The sequence below is a fragment of the Hippopotamus amphibius genome, chromosome 9 (genome assembly GCF_030028045.1).
Source record: "Hippopotamus amphibius kiboko isolate mHipAmp2 chromosome 9, mHipAmp2.hap2, whole genome shotgun sequence".
Taxonomy (NCBI): domain Eukaryota; kingdom Metazoa; phylum Chordata; class Mammalia; order Artiodactyla; family Hippopotamidae; genus Hippopotamus; species Hippopotamus amphibius.
In genome coordinates, this window is record NC_080194.1 from 33,890,061 (window position 1) to 33,904,588 (window position 14,528).

At 45.9% G+C, this 14,528-nt stretch overlaps 1 protein-coding gene across 2 annotated transcripts; it reads right to left on the minus strand.

The window, feature by feature from the left end:
* Positions 1-11,115: 11,115 nt before the first annotated feature.
* Positions 11,116-13,418, minus strand: ADM (adrenomedullin). Of its 2 annotated transcripts, none has more exons than XM_057749483.1 (4): positions 13,270-13,418; positions 12,708-12,826; positions 12,406-12,555; positions 11,116-12,201 (listed from the first exon to the last, which is right to left on the minus strand). In XM_057749483.1, exons 2-4 carry the CDS (start codon positions 12,803-12,805, stop codon positions 11,880-11,882), a joined length of 570 nt encoding a protein of 189 aa, XP_057605466.1. In that variant the 5' UTR covers positions 12,806-12,826; positions 13,270-13,418; the 3' UTR covers positions 11,116-11,879. The 2 variants fall into 2 exon arrangements, with proteins under 2 accessions (XP_057605466.1, XP_057605467.1); XM_057749484.1 differs by having other exon boundaries at positions 11,116-12,198; positions 13,270-13,405.
* Positions 13,419-14,528: the final 1,110 nt, after the last annotated feature.

Consider the following 14,528-nt stretch of genomic DNA (forward strand, 5'->3'; position numbering starts at 1 on the left):
AGCCTATGACAAACCGTCACATGTAGAGCTGTCTCTCTGCCTCCTACAGCTGGACTTCCCTAGGGCCTGCCTATAGTTTACTCCTAGGATGCCCACTGCTGGGCTCTCTGCCATTCTCGATGCCCTGGTGCTTCCTGCTGTTCCTCCTTGCTGCCAACGCCAACACCTTACAGCACAACCACCTGTTGTCTGTTACGCACACTGGGCTGGCCTTCCTCCCATCACCTGCAGCTGGTCTTCTCTCCAAACACTTGGCCCTGCTGGCTGCAGTTAACCCTTCTATTTCCGGCTGTGTTAATGTGTATAACCCTAAATCTAAAACTACTGTTAAAAAACAAAATTCAACTGAGTAAATTTGAAGAACTGATTGATTCTATTCATCAAATCATGAACTGGGCAGCATCCCATCTAGCAACTAGAAGGGTGCTCCGAGGGGTGGTACAAAATGGAAGGTTTTTTATAGGAAGAAGGATAGGGTGAGGGAGCTATTAGCAAAAGAAAGGAAAGGATTACTTTTAGGCCAGGGCATCTTTGGGGGGTGGGGGGAGGGAATGGCAAGGGTTTTATCATGCACATACCTTCTGGGGGATGGAGAGGGCCTGATGACAGATTACCTCATAGGTGCTGACCCCAAAATTCCAGCCTGGTTAGGATGACATTTCTCGGGAAGGTTGAAAGTGCAATTAGGTCAGGTAATAAGTCTAGGTTTGATACTATGGACTTTAGCACAGATGACGCTCTTTAGCACTACATACAAACATAAACCAACTCTTGGTCTCAGTCTGTTATGATCAGTGCCGTGCATTTTTGAAATAGCTGAAGAGTGATAACGTCTGGGCTGAACAAAGTTAAGTGGCTTCACAAAGATAAAATTTTACTCACAAACACGCGACATTATGCCCCACCCAGAAGAGAGTCTAGTTCAATTGGTTTGGGATGTGGCCCTGTGTCAGTACTTTTTTAAAAGCTCCCCCAAGTGGTTTTAATAGGCAGAAAAGGTTAAGGATGACTGCTCTAACTAGCAGAATAAACTCATCAAATTGAGACCAAAAATTGGGCTAGAACACACGAGTACAACTCGGCTGGGAGATCCTGTCCCATTTGTGATTTGTGAATGTGCTGCAGGGTCCAGTCCCACCCAAATACAGAGGTGGGTGGCCCTCCCTTCAGCTCACCCGTCCTTTGGTGTCAAGTGCCCCACCGTTTGATATGAGGAGTTGGGGATGGATAATCAGTGTCCTCCGCCACGGCCACTCGGAACCTTCAAGGGCTTCCTGAGGCTGACCTGCAATCTCTCCACAATGCTCTCCTCTTCTTCGTGGGACTCTTCCCCCAGGCCTCCCTTCAACCTCCTAAGTCCTTGCTCCCCCCAAGCCCAGAGGATGCTGGGGTGAAGGGGCTTAGCCAGGTTCTCCCTCTAGTTTCTTTCTAATATGTTTTTAGGGCAAAGTCAATCCCTCAGGCTTCCGGGCCTTCCCTTTTGATTCTCAAGGGCCTTTTCTTCTCTCAACAAAAACTGGTCCTGCAAATAAAAGGCTTTGGCTTTCAAAACTATTGTTTTTGATGTGGGCTTCAAGAGGCTATTTTAAAAGTCAGAAAACCGAACATTGACTGTTTTATTCTGACTCTTTCTCTTTGCATTCCGGTTTTACCAATCCTAATTCTCCTTGAGCAATACCTCTGATTTACTAGGGGAAAGGTCAAGTGGAAACAGTGTAGCAAAGAAAAGCACAAAGATTAACCTTTCAAGATACTCTGTGTAAGAAATACTGAGGCATTGGTCACTCCAGTCCCCCACCCCAACCCCACCCTGGCAAGTGAGCAGGCCAGGATGTTCTGGCTGAGTCTACACAGGCAGAGTGAAGTGGAGAATCAAGATTTTTCTTGATAATAAAGGTTCAAAATGACAATTATTAAAACTTTGTTTTCTTCAACAAGCCAATGGCATGAGCATAAAAAGTGGGGGCGGGGATTGCTCTAGATTAAAATTTAGAGATACAACAATCTTGTTTGGAGTCTGTTTTGAACTAACCACTGTTGAAAGACATTTACGAGACAATAAGTCAAATTTGATTACGGACTGGGTATGAGAGGATACCACAAAATTACTGTTAACGTTAAGTGTAACAATAGTATTTGGTTATGTAAGAAAACATTCTTTTTTTCATTCCTTTTTTCTTGACAGTTGCATACTGAATTGTGTGTGGGTGAAATGAAATGATATGATGTCTGGGGAAAAAAGAGAAGAGAAGAGAAAGGCAGGGAGGGAGGGAAGGAGGGAAGGAGAGAAGAAAGGACGGGAAAACCAGATACTCTGGCAAGAAACAAAACAAACAAAAAAAAAGGATAGATGAATTGTGTGACAAAGTCTTAATAATTGTTGGATTTTAACGATAGGTACACGGGATTTCATTATGTTATTATCTCTGCTTTTTTGTGTAAATTTGAAAAGTTTTATAGTAATTTTTTAAATTGTGAACCTGGTACAGGAAAAGATAGACTGACAGTGGAAGAGACGAAAGGGCCAGAAACAAATTCAACTATTTACTGTTTAAGATTTATTGTACTACTGGTTTGCAGGCAGATTAATTACTTCTTCAAATAAACTCTGACATGGGACCTCAACATATAAAACAAAAGAGTAGAAATGCTCCACTACTAGCTAGAGAGTCTAGCTCTTTTGCTTCCTCGTCTCCCCAGGAATCTGCAGAAGTAACTCAGGGAAACCCTGTGGACACAATTTGAAAACCTCTATAGTATATGATGAAGGAAATCTCTCTAGTCCTGCAGAAAATGTGTATCACTTAGTATACATGTTAGACAACTGCTAACCATTTGGGAGAAAAAAATAAAGTTAAATCTCTACCTCACATCATATACCAAAATAAATTCCCGTTGCATTAAAGTGTTTAAAGTAGAAAATGAAATCAGAAGAGTAACAGAAAAATCGGTGAATATTCTAAAATATTAAGACAGAGAAGGACTTCCTAAGCAAGCCAACAAAGGAAGAAATTATAAAGGGAAAATATGGTATCTTTGATTATATAAATATCTAAAGTATTATAGGGCAAATAATAAATCACACTTCATGGAAAGGAAAAAAAGGAATGTGTATGCGACAACACTTAAATATTCTTAATCATTAAGTAGAATTTCAAATCAATAGAAAAAAAGACAAACACTCCAGTAGAATAAAAGGATCAACAACAATGAAACAATGTATATGAAGACATAAACTATCAAAAAGATATAAAAATATTTCATCAACTATTGATCAAAGAAATATTGTAAGTTAAAGTAATAATGAGAATAATTAATACTGACTCCTATTTCTGGTGATAATGGCAGACTAGATAAGCTGAAAATGCAGCTACCATAAAACATCTAGAAACGCTAAAGTATACTTAACATCCTTTGAAACAGATAACCAAACTCCCATGAAAATACAGAAAATCCACAGGAGACCAAGCCAAGGTAACTAAAAACTAGAATGGAGAGCTTGAACTGAAAAGTAGTTGCCTGGGCTTTGGGGAGTGCTTTCCTCTCCCTGGTAATAAAGAGACTTGCCTAGGGACAGAAAAAAAGGAACTGAGCCAATCAAGTAAATCCAGGATCCTTCAAAGGCTTCATCCCACTTCTCCTGCACAAATGCATGTGTGCGTAGTTTAGAACACCAAATCAAGAAATCAGCATTAAAAATGGTCCCGGGCTGGTAATAACTCTGGGGCAATAAGAAAAAGCAAACACAAACCTCTCTGGAGCAAGTCACCTCAACCCAGAATGACCATAGATTAAGCTTTAATAAGATGAATTCAGAACCCAAAATTATAGAAATAGGAGGAAACAAATCATGATGACTAAGAGTCAGATATAAAGATTATTAGAATGAAGCTATAAACTAAATATGTTTAAAATTATTAATATATAAAATGCAATCTAAAAACATAAGAAAAGAATAAAACTTTTTAATAAGAAATATCATTTTTACTTACCAGATGACACAGTATGAAAAAAAGAAAATAATGCTCAGTGTTTCTAAGAATATAGGAGGGCTTCCTAGGTGGCGCAGTGGGTTAAGAATCCGCCTGCCAATGCAGAGGTCACGGGTTCGATCCCAGCTCCAGGAAGATCCCACATGCCACGGAGCAACTAAGCCCGTGTGCCACAAAAAAAAAAAAAAAGAATATAGGAAATTGACATTTATATACTGTTAGTAGAAGTAAAAACTGATCATTCCAGAGGTCAATTTGTCTGTATGTATCAAATATTTAACAAAAACATACATACTTATTGGCTCAATAAATTTACTTGTTTTTTTATCTGAAACATAGTTGACTTACAATACTATATTAGTTTCAAGTGTACAATATAGAGGTTTTTATAGATTATGCACAATGCAAAGTTATCACAGTACTATTGACTATATTCTCTGTGCTGTGCCTTATATCTTTGTGATTTATTTATTTTATAACTGGTAGTTTGTACCTTTTAATCCCCTTCACCTATTTTACACATCCTCATCTCCCTCCCCTCTGGCAACCACTAGTCTCTTCTCTATATCTGTCTGTTTCTGTTTTGTTATGTTTATTTTTTTGCTTTGTTTTTTAGATTCTACCTGTATGTGAAAACGTACAGTATTTGTCTTTCTCTGTCTGACTTATTTCACTCAGCATTATACCCTCTAGGTCCACCCATGTTGTTGCAAAAGGCAAGATTTCATTCTTATTTATGGCTGAATAATATTCCACTTTGTGTGTGTGTGTGTGTGTGTATATATACACACACACATACACACACATACACCACATATATATATACATATACATACCACATCTTCTTTACCCATTCAACTGTATGGACACTTAGATTTCTTCTATATCTTGGCTATTGTAAATAATGCTGCAATGAACATAGGGGTACATATGCCTTTTCAAATTAGTGCTTTTATTTCCTTCAAATAAATACCCAGGAGTGGAATTGCTAGATTTTTTGGTAGCTCCATTTTAATTTTTTTGTGGAACCTCCATACTGTTTTCCATAGTGGCTGTACCAATTTACATTCCCACCAACAGTGACAAGGATTCTCTTTCCTCTACATCCTCTCCAACACTTGTTATTTCTTATCTTTTTGATGATAGCCATCCTGACCCATGTGAGGTGATAGCTCATTGTGGTTTTGATTTTCATTTCCATGATGATGAGTGTTCTTGGGTATCTTTTCATTGTGCTTATTAGCCATCTGTATGGCTTCTTTGGAACAATCCCTTTTCAGGTCTTCTGCCCATTTTTTTTTAAATCAGATTGGTTTTCTGCTATTGAGTTGTACAAGTTCTTTATATATTTTGGATATTAACCCCTTATCAGATATATCATTTGCAAATATCTTCTCCCATTCGGTAGGTTGCCTTTTTGTTTTGCTGATAGTTTCCTTTGCTGTCCAAAAGCTTTTTAGTTTGATGTGGTCCCATTTGTTTATTTTTGCTTTTGCTGCCCTTGCCTGAGTAGACAGATCCAAAATAATTTTTCTAAGACCAACATCAGAGAACACACACTGCCTATGTTTTCTTCTAAAAGTTTTATGGTTTCAGAGCTTACATTTAAGTCTTTTGCTTACATTTAAGTCTTTTTTTTTGCATGTGGAGTGAGAAAATGGTCTCAATTTTACTTCTGGGACTTCCTAGGTGGTGCAATAGTTAAGAATCCACCTGCCAATGCAGGGGACACGGGTTCGAGCCCTGCTCCAGGAATATCCCACATGCCATGGAGCAACTAAGCCCGTGTGCCACAACTATTGAGCCTGTGTGCCACAACATACTGGAGGCTGTGCACTTAGAGCCTGTGCTCCATAACAAGAGAAGCCACTGCAATGAGAAGCCTGTGCACCACAATGAAGAGTAGCCCCCACTTGCCGCAACTACAGAAGCCTATGTGAAGCAATGAAGACCCAATGCAGCCAATAAATAAATAAATAAATATAAATAAATTAAAAAAAAATTTTACTTCTAAGAATTTATCTTTAAAACGATGCATAAAATTACCCTAAGATGAATACACAAAGATGTTTATTCAGGAATTTTTCATGATAAAAATGTAGGGGAGAGAACTTTAATGTTCAATAGCAGAGGAATGGTTCAACAAATTACGATATTTTCATATGATGAAATATCATGCAGGTAATAAAAACGATATTGTACAGATTTATTTACTGACATGGAAAGATGCTACAAATACACTGATGAGTAAAAATAAATAATTTTTTTAAAAATCAGGTTACAGACCAACCCAATACCACTTTTTAAAATTTGTGTGGCCCAGTGCTTCCCTGGTGGTGCAGTGGTTAAGAATCCGCCTGCCAATGCAGGGGACATGGGTTCAAGCCCTGGTCTGGGAAGATCCTACATGCCGCGGAGCAGCTAAGCCCGTATACCACAACTACTGAAGTCCGCATGCCTAGAGCCCCTGCTCCTCAACAAGAGAAGCCACAGCAATGAGAAGCCCGCGCGCTGCAACGACGAGCAGCCCCCGCTCTCTGCAACTAGAGAAAGCCCGTGTGCAGCAATGAAGACCCAACACAGCCAATAAATAAATAAATAAATAAGTAAATAAATTTAAAAAAAATAAAATTTGTGTGGCCCATTAGGGAAAGTCCAAATGACCAGTAAATAAATGAAGATGTGCTAAAATTCAGTAGTAATCAGTAACAGAAGTTAAAACAATAGTACCATATCACTTTATACCCTTTAGGATGACAAATATGAATCCATACAGAGGTTGGCAAGGACACAGGGAGGTGGGAACTCTCATGCACTGCTGGTGGGAATACAAACTGGTACAGGCATTCTCGAAAGTAATCTCACAGAATTCAGCATTGTCTGCAGAAGCTTTTTGATGCCATTTCTGGATCTATAACCTCAAGAAATTCTCATTCAGACCCATAAAAGAACATGAAACAGGATGTTCATCTATACATTATTTGTGGCAAACAGGTGCTGGAGGCAACCCAAGGGTCGCTCATTAAGAGACAAGAAAAGTTAAATGTGATAGATGCATTATTACTCCACAATATGCAGCTGAAGAAACAATCTCCTTGGATAATTATTTTTTTAAGTGTTCAGTAAGAAAAGTAGGAAAATTTTTAACACAATATATTTGTATGTTAAAAACACATGGTCACAAAACAACAAAAAAGATTTTACAGGATTATATACATATAATAAGTACAGATACCAAACGTGTTAAAGACAGTTCCTGTGGAGGAGATGGGAAGGGAAATGGGATTTAAAGGAGAACAAATAAAGTAAGTAAAACAAGAGAGAAGGCTTGCACAGACCAATAATGACAACTTAAACTGGGAAGTATGTTTAATTCAGCTCTGCACTTGAGGTTCAATTTTTTAAAGTGTGTCTGTATGTATAATACGTTAAAATGTCTAAAAAGGTAAACACTAAAATATTAATGGTGGTTATCTCTCTGGGAGTGGTATGAAAGGTGAATCTTTTTTTCTACACTGAATAAATATTGTATAATAAGTAAAATGCATTTCTTAAGTCTCAAAAACTCATCTTAATACTCAGAACTAGTTTTCTGCTTTTGGATACACATACAATAACCTACTAAATTCAGCTGCCTGTGTGGTCACAGTCATTTTATTGTTTTTCCAGAATGTTCCAAAATAACTTTGAAATAAGACCAGTGGGACCACCAGATAGCTATCTAGCCTCACCCTTCTTCCTATGCAAATGAAGACCAAGCCTCCAATCAGGCTTTGGCAGAAACCTCTGTGGGACCCAGGATAACAAGGCCCTTGGGTTTTCTGCTGGGGAAAAGAGGGACAGCCACTCATAACTCTGTCAGCTCGCTCAGCCTCTGAAAAGCTGGCTTGGGCAGCAGTTGCCAAAGACAAAGCTTCCACCTAAGGGCGGAAACTCTATTTGCAGCTTTGTAGACACAGGTGTCCTTCCAGGCCACTCAAGACCTGCAGTGTGGGACTGGGTTTGGCCAGGAATAGCTCAGAAGGCCTTCCACTCAGAAGCCAGCTCTTAAGGGCTTCAGTGTATGTTCTAACTATATTTGGCAACAAAAACCAAAGAGGTCAGTGGCTTGGGGGGGGGGGGGGGGGCACTATTTCTGATTTATAATTCCCGCTTCAAACCAGATCCAAGAATTTAAAAACTCACTTCATTTATTTATTTTGCACTCACTGAGCATACCACTGAAGTAGTTCTGGTTTCCAGTCCTACTAGCCTCATGCAAATCCTGCAGAACCACAGGTGTAAATCACCTACCCAAACCATCCTTATATTAGAGGACATCTGGGGACATCTGGCTTGACAATCCAAATGTTAAAATTATCCCACTTTACTCTCTATGTCTTCATAGCATCAAAATAGCCTGTAGCACTTGAGTGCAAATCCTGACTCCAGCCCTGATTACTCACTGTGTGACCTTGACTAAGTTACTTTATGTCTCTGAGGTTCAATTTATTTATCTGCAGACAGAACAGAGATAATAACACCTACTCCACAAGGCTGCTGTAAGAATTAAATGAGATAAGGTACATAAAGTGGCTAGGAGAATGTTTGATACAAAGCAGGTGCTAAAAAAAGAAGCTGTTTCCACTCCTCCCATCACTCCCTTCCACCCTTAGCTGTTCAGCCAAGGTGCTGGCTTTTCAAGAAATTGCTTAGTACATTGTGTTTGATTACGAATGGATGGTACCATTCCCACAGCCAGCAACAGTAGCTAAAGATAAAAGCTGCGACTACTCCTCAGCTGCCGACAGGTCGGATCAGCTCACAAATGACTCATCACTGTTGATAAACGATGTGTTCTTGGCACCAAGAGGCCTTATCCTGACAGGCTTTGACACCTTATGAAAAAAAGTCCAGAAGGAAGGTTGAATGGCTCGCAGAGAAGGTCCCCAGGGTTTGATGTTGACCTTCAGTCAATTCTAAACTTGTACCAGTCTGGTGTTAGGAGGGTCTCCTGTCTCTTCAGACATGTCTCCAATCACAGATTTTTTAGTTGGGAAGGACTCCAGCTGAGCAGCTGCGTCTTCATCTCAGAGCTGAACCATCTCCTTCACTTGCCTTGGATTCCCTGAAGGGAGTCATAAGACTCCCTGGGCAGAAGGCAAATGCCTGTTCCCTGCTCAGAACAGCCCTAAGCTAGTGCCCAACCTGCCTTTGGCAGCTTTGCTGGCTGAAACTCTGCCAGGGTGAGGTTTGGCTGAAGGGCTCTGCGGCTATGGGACAAAAGTTGGCTCAAGGAAAAGGGTGAATATTTAATCCTGAGCCACTGTCTGCAAGGCTGAAGTGTTTGCAGCTCTCAGAGTTTTTGTAGCCCCTTCAGACCACCCAGAACCACTCACTCTCATGAGAATTCCAAAACTGGATTTTTTAGTCACTCTTTCATTCTTACATCCCCTGTACCTTGTGCAGTGCCTGGCACAGAGCTCCCTCTAAGTGAGTACTTACTAGAAGGACCTTGAGGAAAGGATGGTCTTTTGCTACATTTGTAATCCCTTGAATTCTGATGAACCTCACAACCAAACAGGACAATGATCTGCATGAAGTTTGCACTGTCAACGGCCAGGTGCTCAAAACTGAGGCCTTGAATGGTCTTAAGGAAACTCCATGTACTAGCATCTACTTTCTTTGAAACTGAAACTGCTTCAGAAGCAGGTTCTCTGTGGACCCCAGCCCTAGGACCCCTTTCAGTGTCATGCAGACTTTTTCTGAAAGGAACTACTCTAGGCCCTTAGAAGGGACCCTGTGGTATGCAACTGATGCAAAAGGCCCAGGAGAAGGTAGGCTACCCTGGAAACATTTCCATTATCCAAAGTCACCCTCAGATTTTCTTCACCAGGAAGGTTTCTGAGATCACCTAGAAGCACCAACATTTCAGTCATGTTTTGAAGTGGAAAGGCCAGGGAGTCTTTCTGAAAAGGACAAGCAGCAGAACTCCATCCTGGGTCTTCAGGCTATTGGTTGAGACCAACAGGGTAGGGACATCAATAGCAGGGTGCCTTCTCTTATCCTCTTCTTCTGTCCTAACTGTTCCCACGTCCCCTGACCTTCTAGTCACTCACTGGGACTTAGTGTCCGGCTTCTATCACCAGAACTGGGGTCAACAGTCTAAGATGATAAGGTATAAATTTAAGCAAAGGGGAGGAAGGAAGACGGGAGAGAAAGGAAGGCTGGAGAGAAGTGGAGAAAAAAATGAAAAAGCCTTGGAAAGGAGGAAGGAAGAGGAGAGCGGCAAAGAGAGGCGGAACAATGAAGGTCTCAGGCCGTCGCAGGCGCACGGTTCCGGCGGCACGTCCGTCCCGCCCGCCTCCGGTCAGCAGCTGCACGCTGCACAGCGTGTGGGCGCTGAGTCACGGTCCCAGAACAGGGAGCCGCCGCGCAGGTCTAGGGGGGCCGGCCCTGCTTGGCATCTGCAAACTGTTTTTTTCTTTCCTCTTTCATTAAGGCTGTGTGCTGACTCCCACGTAGGAGGACTTATTAAACCGCACGTACTGCCTGACGACTCTCTGGCGCGTCGGAGGCGGCCGGCGGGGGGCGCCGCAGCATCGCCTATGAAGCCGCAGACTCGCTGGGGCCCCGGGCCGGGAAAGGACTGGGGTTCCTGGCCCGGCTGTGGGTTTCCCAGAGGAGCTCACACTTTCTGCTGGAGTCGCTTCTCACTTTAGCACCGCTGCAGCAGGGGGAAACTCCTCAGCCGGAGGGCCTCGGAGACCACCCCAACTCTCCGAGGTGCGCCTTCGCGCGGGGTTCTGTGAGCAACTCCATAAAATCTGGGACTCTATTGCGTAATCCGGAGAGTCCAGACTCGCCTCCCCACTGAGGGTTCACCCTACCCCACCCGGCCCGGCTGCCACACGAGGCTGTGACCTGGAGCATCTCCGCGAAGCCCCGACAGGCACGCAAAACACGCGCGCCGCAGGTCCCACCCAAGAGCGTTACCCCGACAGCTCAGCCAGCGTGGAGAGCCTCCAGCACGCGCCCGCGCAGCCGTCCTACCTTCCCACGCCAGGCGGCCGGACCCCAAGGCTCCCGGGCGGACCAAGACCGGGGACACCCTCCCTCCCAACACTCGTGACCCGAGAATGAATCAGCGTTGAAACAGTTTATTGGTTTGCTAGTTCGCATATCACCCATTTTATGTAAATAGATTATACAGACATGGTGTTTTCTTCTTCCACAAGAGGCAACCAGTCTCTTTCACGCACACACTCTCACATTCCACACAGCAAAGTTACACCTCGCTGAGACATTCTCGTATTAAAATAGAGGGGAGGGGAACAATACAATTGCTTTAAAATGCCCTTATTACAATATATAACGTACAAAAATATCTCTATATTTGAAGTTACAAAACAAAATCTGGACAGCAACAAACTTAAATATTGATAATTACCTCTGTATACACAACACGCATTGCACTTTTCCTCTCTAGGTTTTGGAAAGTTCAAGTAATAGTGAGGCTTGCGCCCCGGTGGGGTGACACCCCGTCGGAAATCAGTTTGTGGGCGGGCACGGTAGTGGCTCAGACCCTTGCCCCTGGGGGTCTCAGCATTTATTTCGCAGTTTCTCCTTTCCGTGGGCCTGGCAGACGACACTCCTTTGGATTCCTCTGTACCCCCCTCCCCACCCGGGGCACCCGGGCCGAATTAGGGTGACGAGAACACTGCCTCCGGGGAAGATGGGTTGCTGCAAATCCAGAGCTCGCCGCCGGACGGTGCCTCCCGGAATCTCAGTCTCCCAGGGCTGTCTCAGCCCCGGCCCCATAGGCTGAGGTCTCGGCTCGGGGAAGCCCTCCGCCCCCGGAGGCGCCGGCGGGATACATGCGCGACTGTACGCTGCTGCCACAGGCGCCTAAATCCTAAGGAGGGTGGCGAACGCTTGATGAGCCCGGGGGCCCGAAGCCCCGCGCGCCTGTGGCTCCGGGGACGACAACAGAGTCCGTTGCAGGCCGGCCTTGAGCAGGGAGCGCCGGCGCCGGCGGCCGTAGCCCTGGGGGCTGATCTTACTCCTGGGGGCGACGCCGTCCTTGTCCTTGTCCGTGAACTGGTAGATCTGGTGCGCCAGCTTCTGCACCGTGCACGTCCCGAAGCGACAGCCAAAGCTCCGGAGGCCCTGGAAGTTGTTCATACTCTGGCGGTAGCGCTTGACTCGGATGCGGGCGGCATCGGGACTGCTGGAGAAGGAAAGGAAGACTACATGAGACCCCCATCAAGCAGGTCTTTGGCCCCAGCCACCCGGAACCGAGCCATTCTAAGACCAGAGGGAGCTGGCAACTGCTACCTCCATCTGAACTGCTATACAGCCCTGATGATCCTCAGGGCCACGGCAATGGAGGAGAGCTCCCCTTGCCCACCCCACGACGGCGCCCCGCATTTACCTTGCCTGGGGGCTGCGAGAGGCGCCCTTCACATCCTGGGGCCGAATGAGAGTCTGGGCAGGCCCGACCTTCACGTCGGCGAGCCCGGTGGGGTAGCTGCTGGACTCGCGAAGTTCTCTCTTTCCACGACTTAGAGCCCACTTATTCCATCTAAAAAACACAAATAGACTCAATTCGCAATCGTCCAGGCGAGATCCTGGCCCATCCCTGCTTCTGTTCGCTTCCAACCCCTCGGGGACCAATGGTTAGTTTCTCTTGTCTTGCAGGTACCAGGACTGGGGAAGGCGCTGCCTGCGACTCACTTCTTTCGGAATTCTGCCGCCACGTCGAGCCGTGCGGTGTCAGCGCCTAAGAAGGCTAGCGAGCCCAGATACATGAAGGCGACGGGAACCAGCTTCATCCCGGCGGTGATGCGCAGATCCTGGGCGAGGAGAAAAAGGAACCGCGCGTGAGCACCCGAGCCTGCCGCACCGCCGGGCGGGGCACAGAGGCGGGCGGGGGACCCCGGCGCGGGCAGGCTCAACCCGCGCTCTGCCTGACTCAGACGCTTATCTCCCCGGGGCGCAGAGAGGCGCCAGCAGCATTTGCACCCGCCAGGCGGGTGACAGGCCCCGCAGGGGAGGCTGCTGCCCCGCGCCAGGCTCCTAGATGTTCCCCGCTCAACTTCTCGGAATTTGGCTGACGGAGCAGAGGGGACTGGGTCTCTGGAGTTTCAGCTGTGTCCACGAGCTGGGCCCGGAATGGGGGACGCACCCGGCAGAGGACCCTCCAAGGTGAACTGTACCCCTCACCCAGCGCTCCCAAGTCTCCGGCCTGGGCAAGCACTCCCCCCCCACCTTTAACCCGCCCCGCCGCTGTGCTTACCTGCTGAGGGGGTGATCTGCCAAGATCTTTGGAGGATTAAGTCTGAGAAGTCGTTCTGGCAGTGACAAGACCCCGACGTCCAAGCTGCGGTGAGAAACCAGAGGTGGCAAGGTTCGAGCTGTTCTGCCTAGTGTTACCAAGAAACCACTGAGTGGCCGGCTCTCGTTCCTCGGTTTTATAAGAGAGCGGGGGGCGGGGCCTAGGCTGCCCTCGCGCCCTCCCTTTCTTCCCTTAGGCGCGCGCTCTGCAGTCAGGCACGCGCATTGCTTGCCTGCGGGTGTGGGGTTTGAAGGTGGTGGCGGGGGTCCCTCATGCCTGAGGGCTCAGAGGTGAACTCCAGGAGATTGGTGCAGGAACTGCCCCAGCCTTGCCTCTCTGGGTATAGAGTGCAGACCTTTAGCCTGGACGAAGACCAGCCCGTATAACCTCTTGGTGGTCCTTACCTAGGACCTATGCAGCCCAGAATGTAAGGTGTTCTGGCACAGAACTTCAAGAGCCAGCTCGGGGTACCAGGCGGATGACCCGAACCCCGGACCTCTGGAACGGTGGCCTCGAGTGGACCGCGCCCCGTGCCGGCTCGGCGCTTTACCTGCCCGCGACCCCAGACTCCCACGGAGCCTCAGGGCAGGGCACAGAGCACAGCTGAGAGGAGAGGGGCTCGCCTGCTCCCCGAGAGCGGGGTCCTAGGAATGGTCTATTAAGAGTTTGCAATAGGGGCAAGACTCGGAAAGGCTGATGTGAGAATTGGGATTTAGAGGGAGGAGTTACCTGAAGTTTCAAAATTTGCATGCCTATTTGGAAATATAGGAATAGCCAAAATTAGGGCGAAGAATTCAGTTTCGTTTTTTCCCCCTTCTAATCCAGTTATGCCTTATAAGGTTACAACCTGAGAGTTTGCCTGGCTGCCCTTGGAACCTTCATTCACCTCTTGTAAACGTGAGGCTTTACTGCCAAGGAGCACACTAATGCTTCACGTATGTTAATCGCTTTACAGTTTACAAAGCATGGCCACATCCTGATCGCCTTTGATCCTCACACCTACCCTTGAGTTAGACAAGGAAGGCAACGTTAATTTTCTACTTGGTGAAATGAGAAAACTAAAGTTCAGACGGGTAAGCATTTGCCAAAAGTCACACCAAAGGTGGTAAACAGTAGTGTTCTTAGCTCGGACCCGCAAGCATGCACTTCAGACTAGACTGGGGCGCGGCGGTGGAGTTTTCTAGGCTGGGGCCATCATCCCCTTCAAGGGGGAGAGGAGA

Excerpts from the sequence above, each read along its gene's own strand:
- ADM (XM_057749483.1), bottom strand. The coding sequence starts at position 12,805 with ATGAAGCTGGTTCCCGTCGCCTTCATGTATCTGGGCTCGCTAGCCTTC. Across the intron at positions 12,556-12,707 it reads GCGGCAGAATTCCGAAAGAA|ATGGAATAAGTGGGCTCTAA; the intron begins GTGAGTCGCAGG and ends TGTGTTTTTTAG. Across the intron at positions 12,202-12,405 it reads TCTCGCAGCCCCCAGGCAAG|CAGTCCCGATGCCGCCCGCA; the intron begins GTAAATGCGGGG and ends TTCCTTCTCCAG.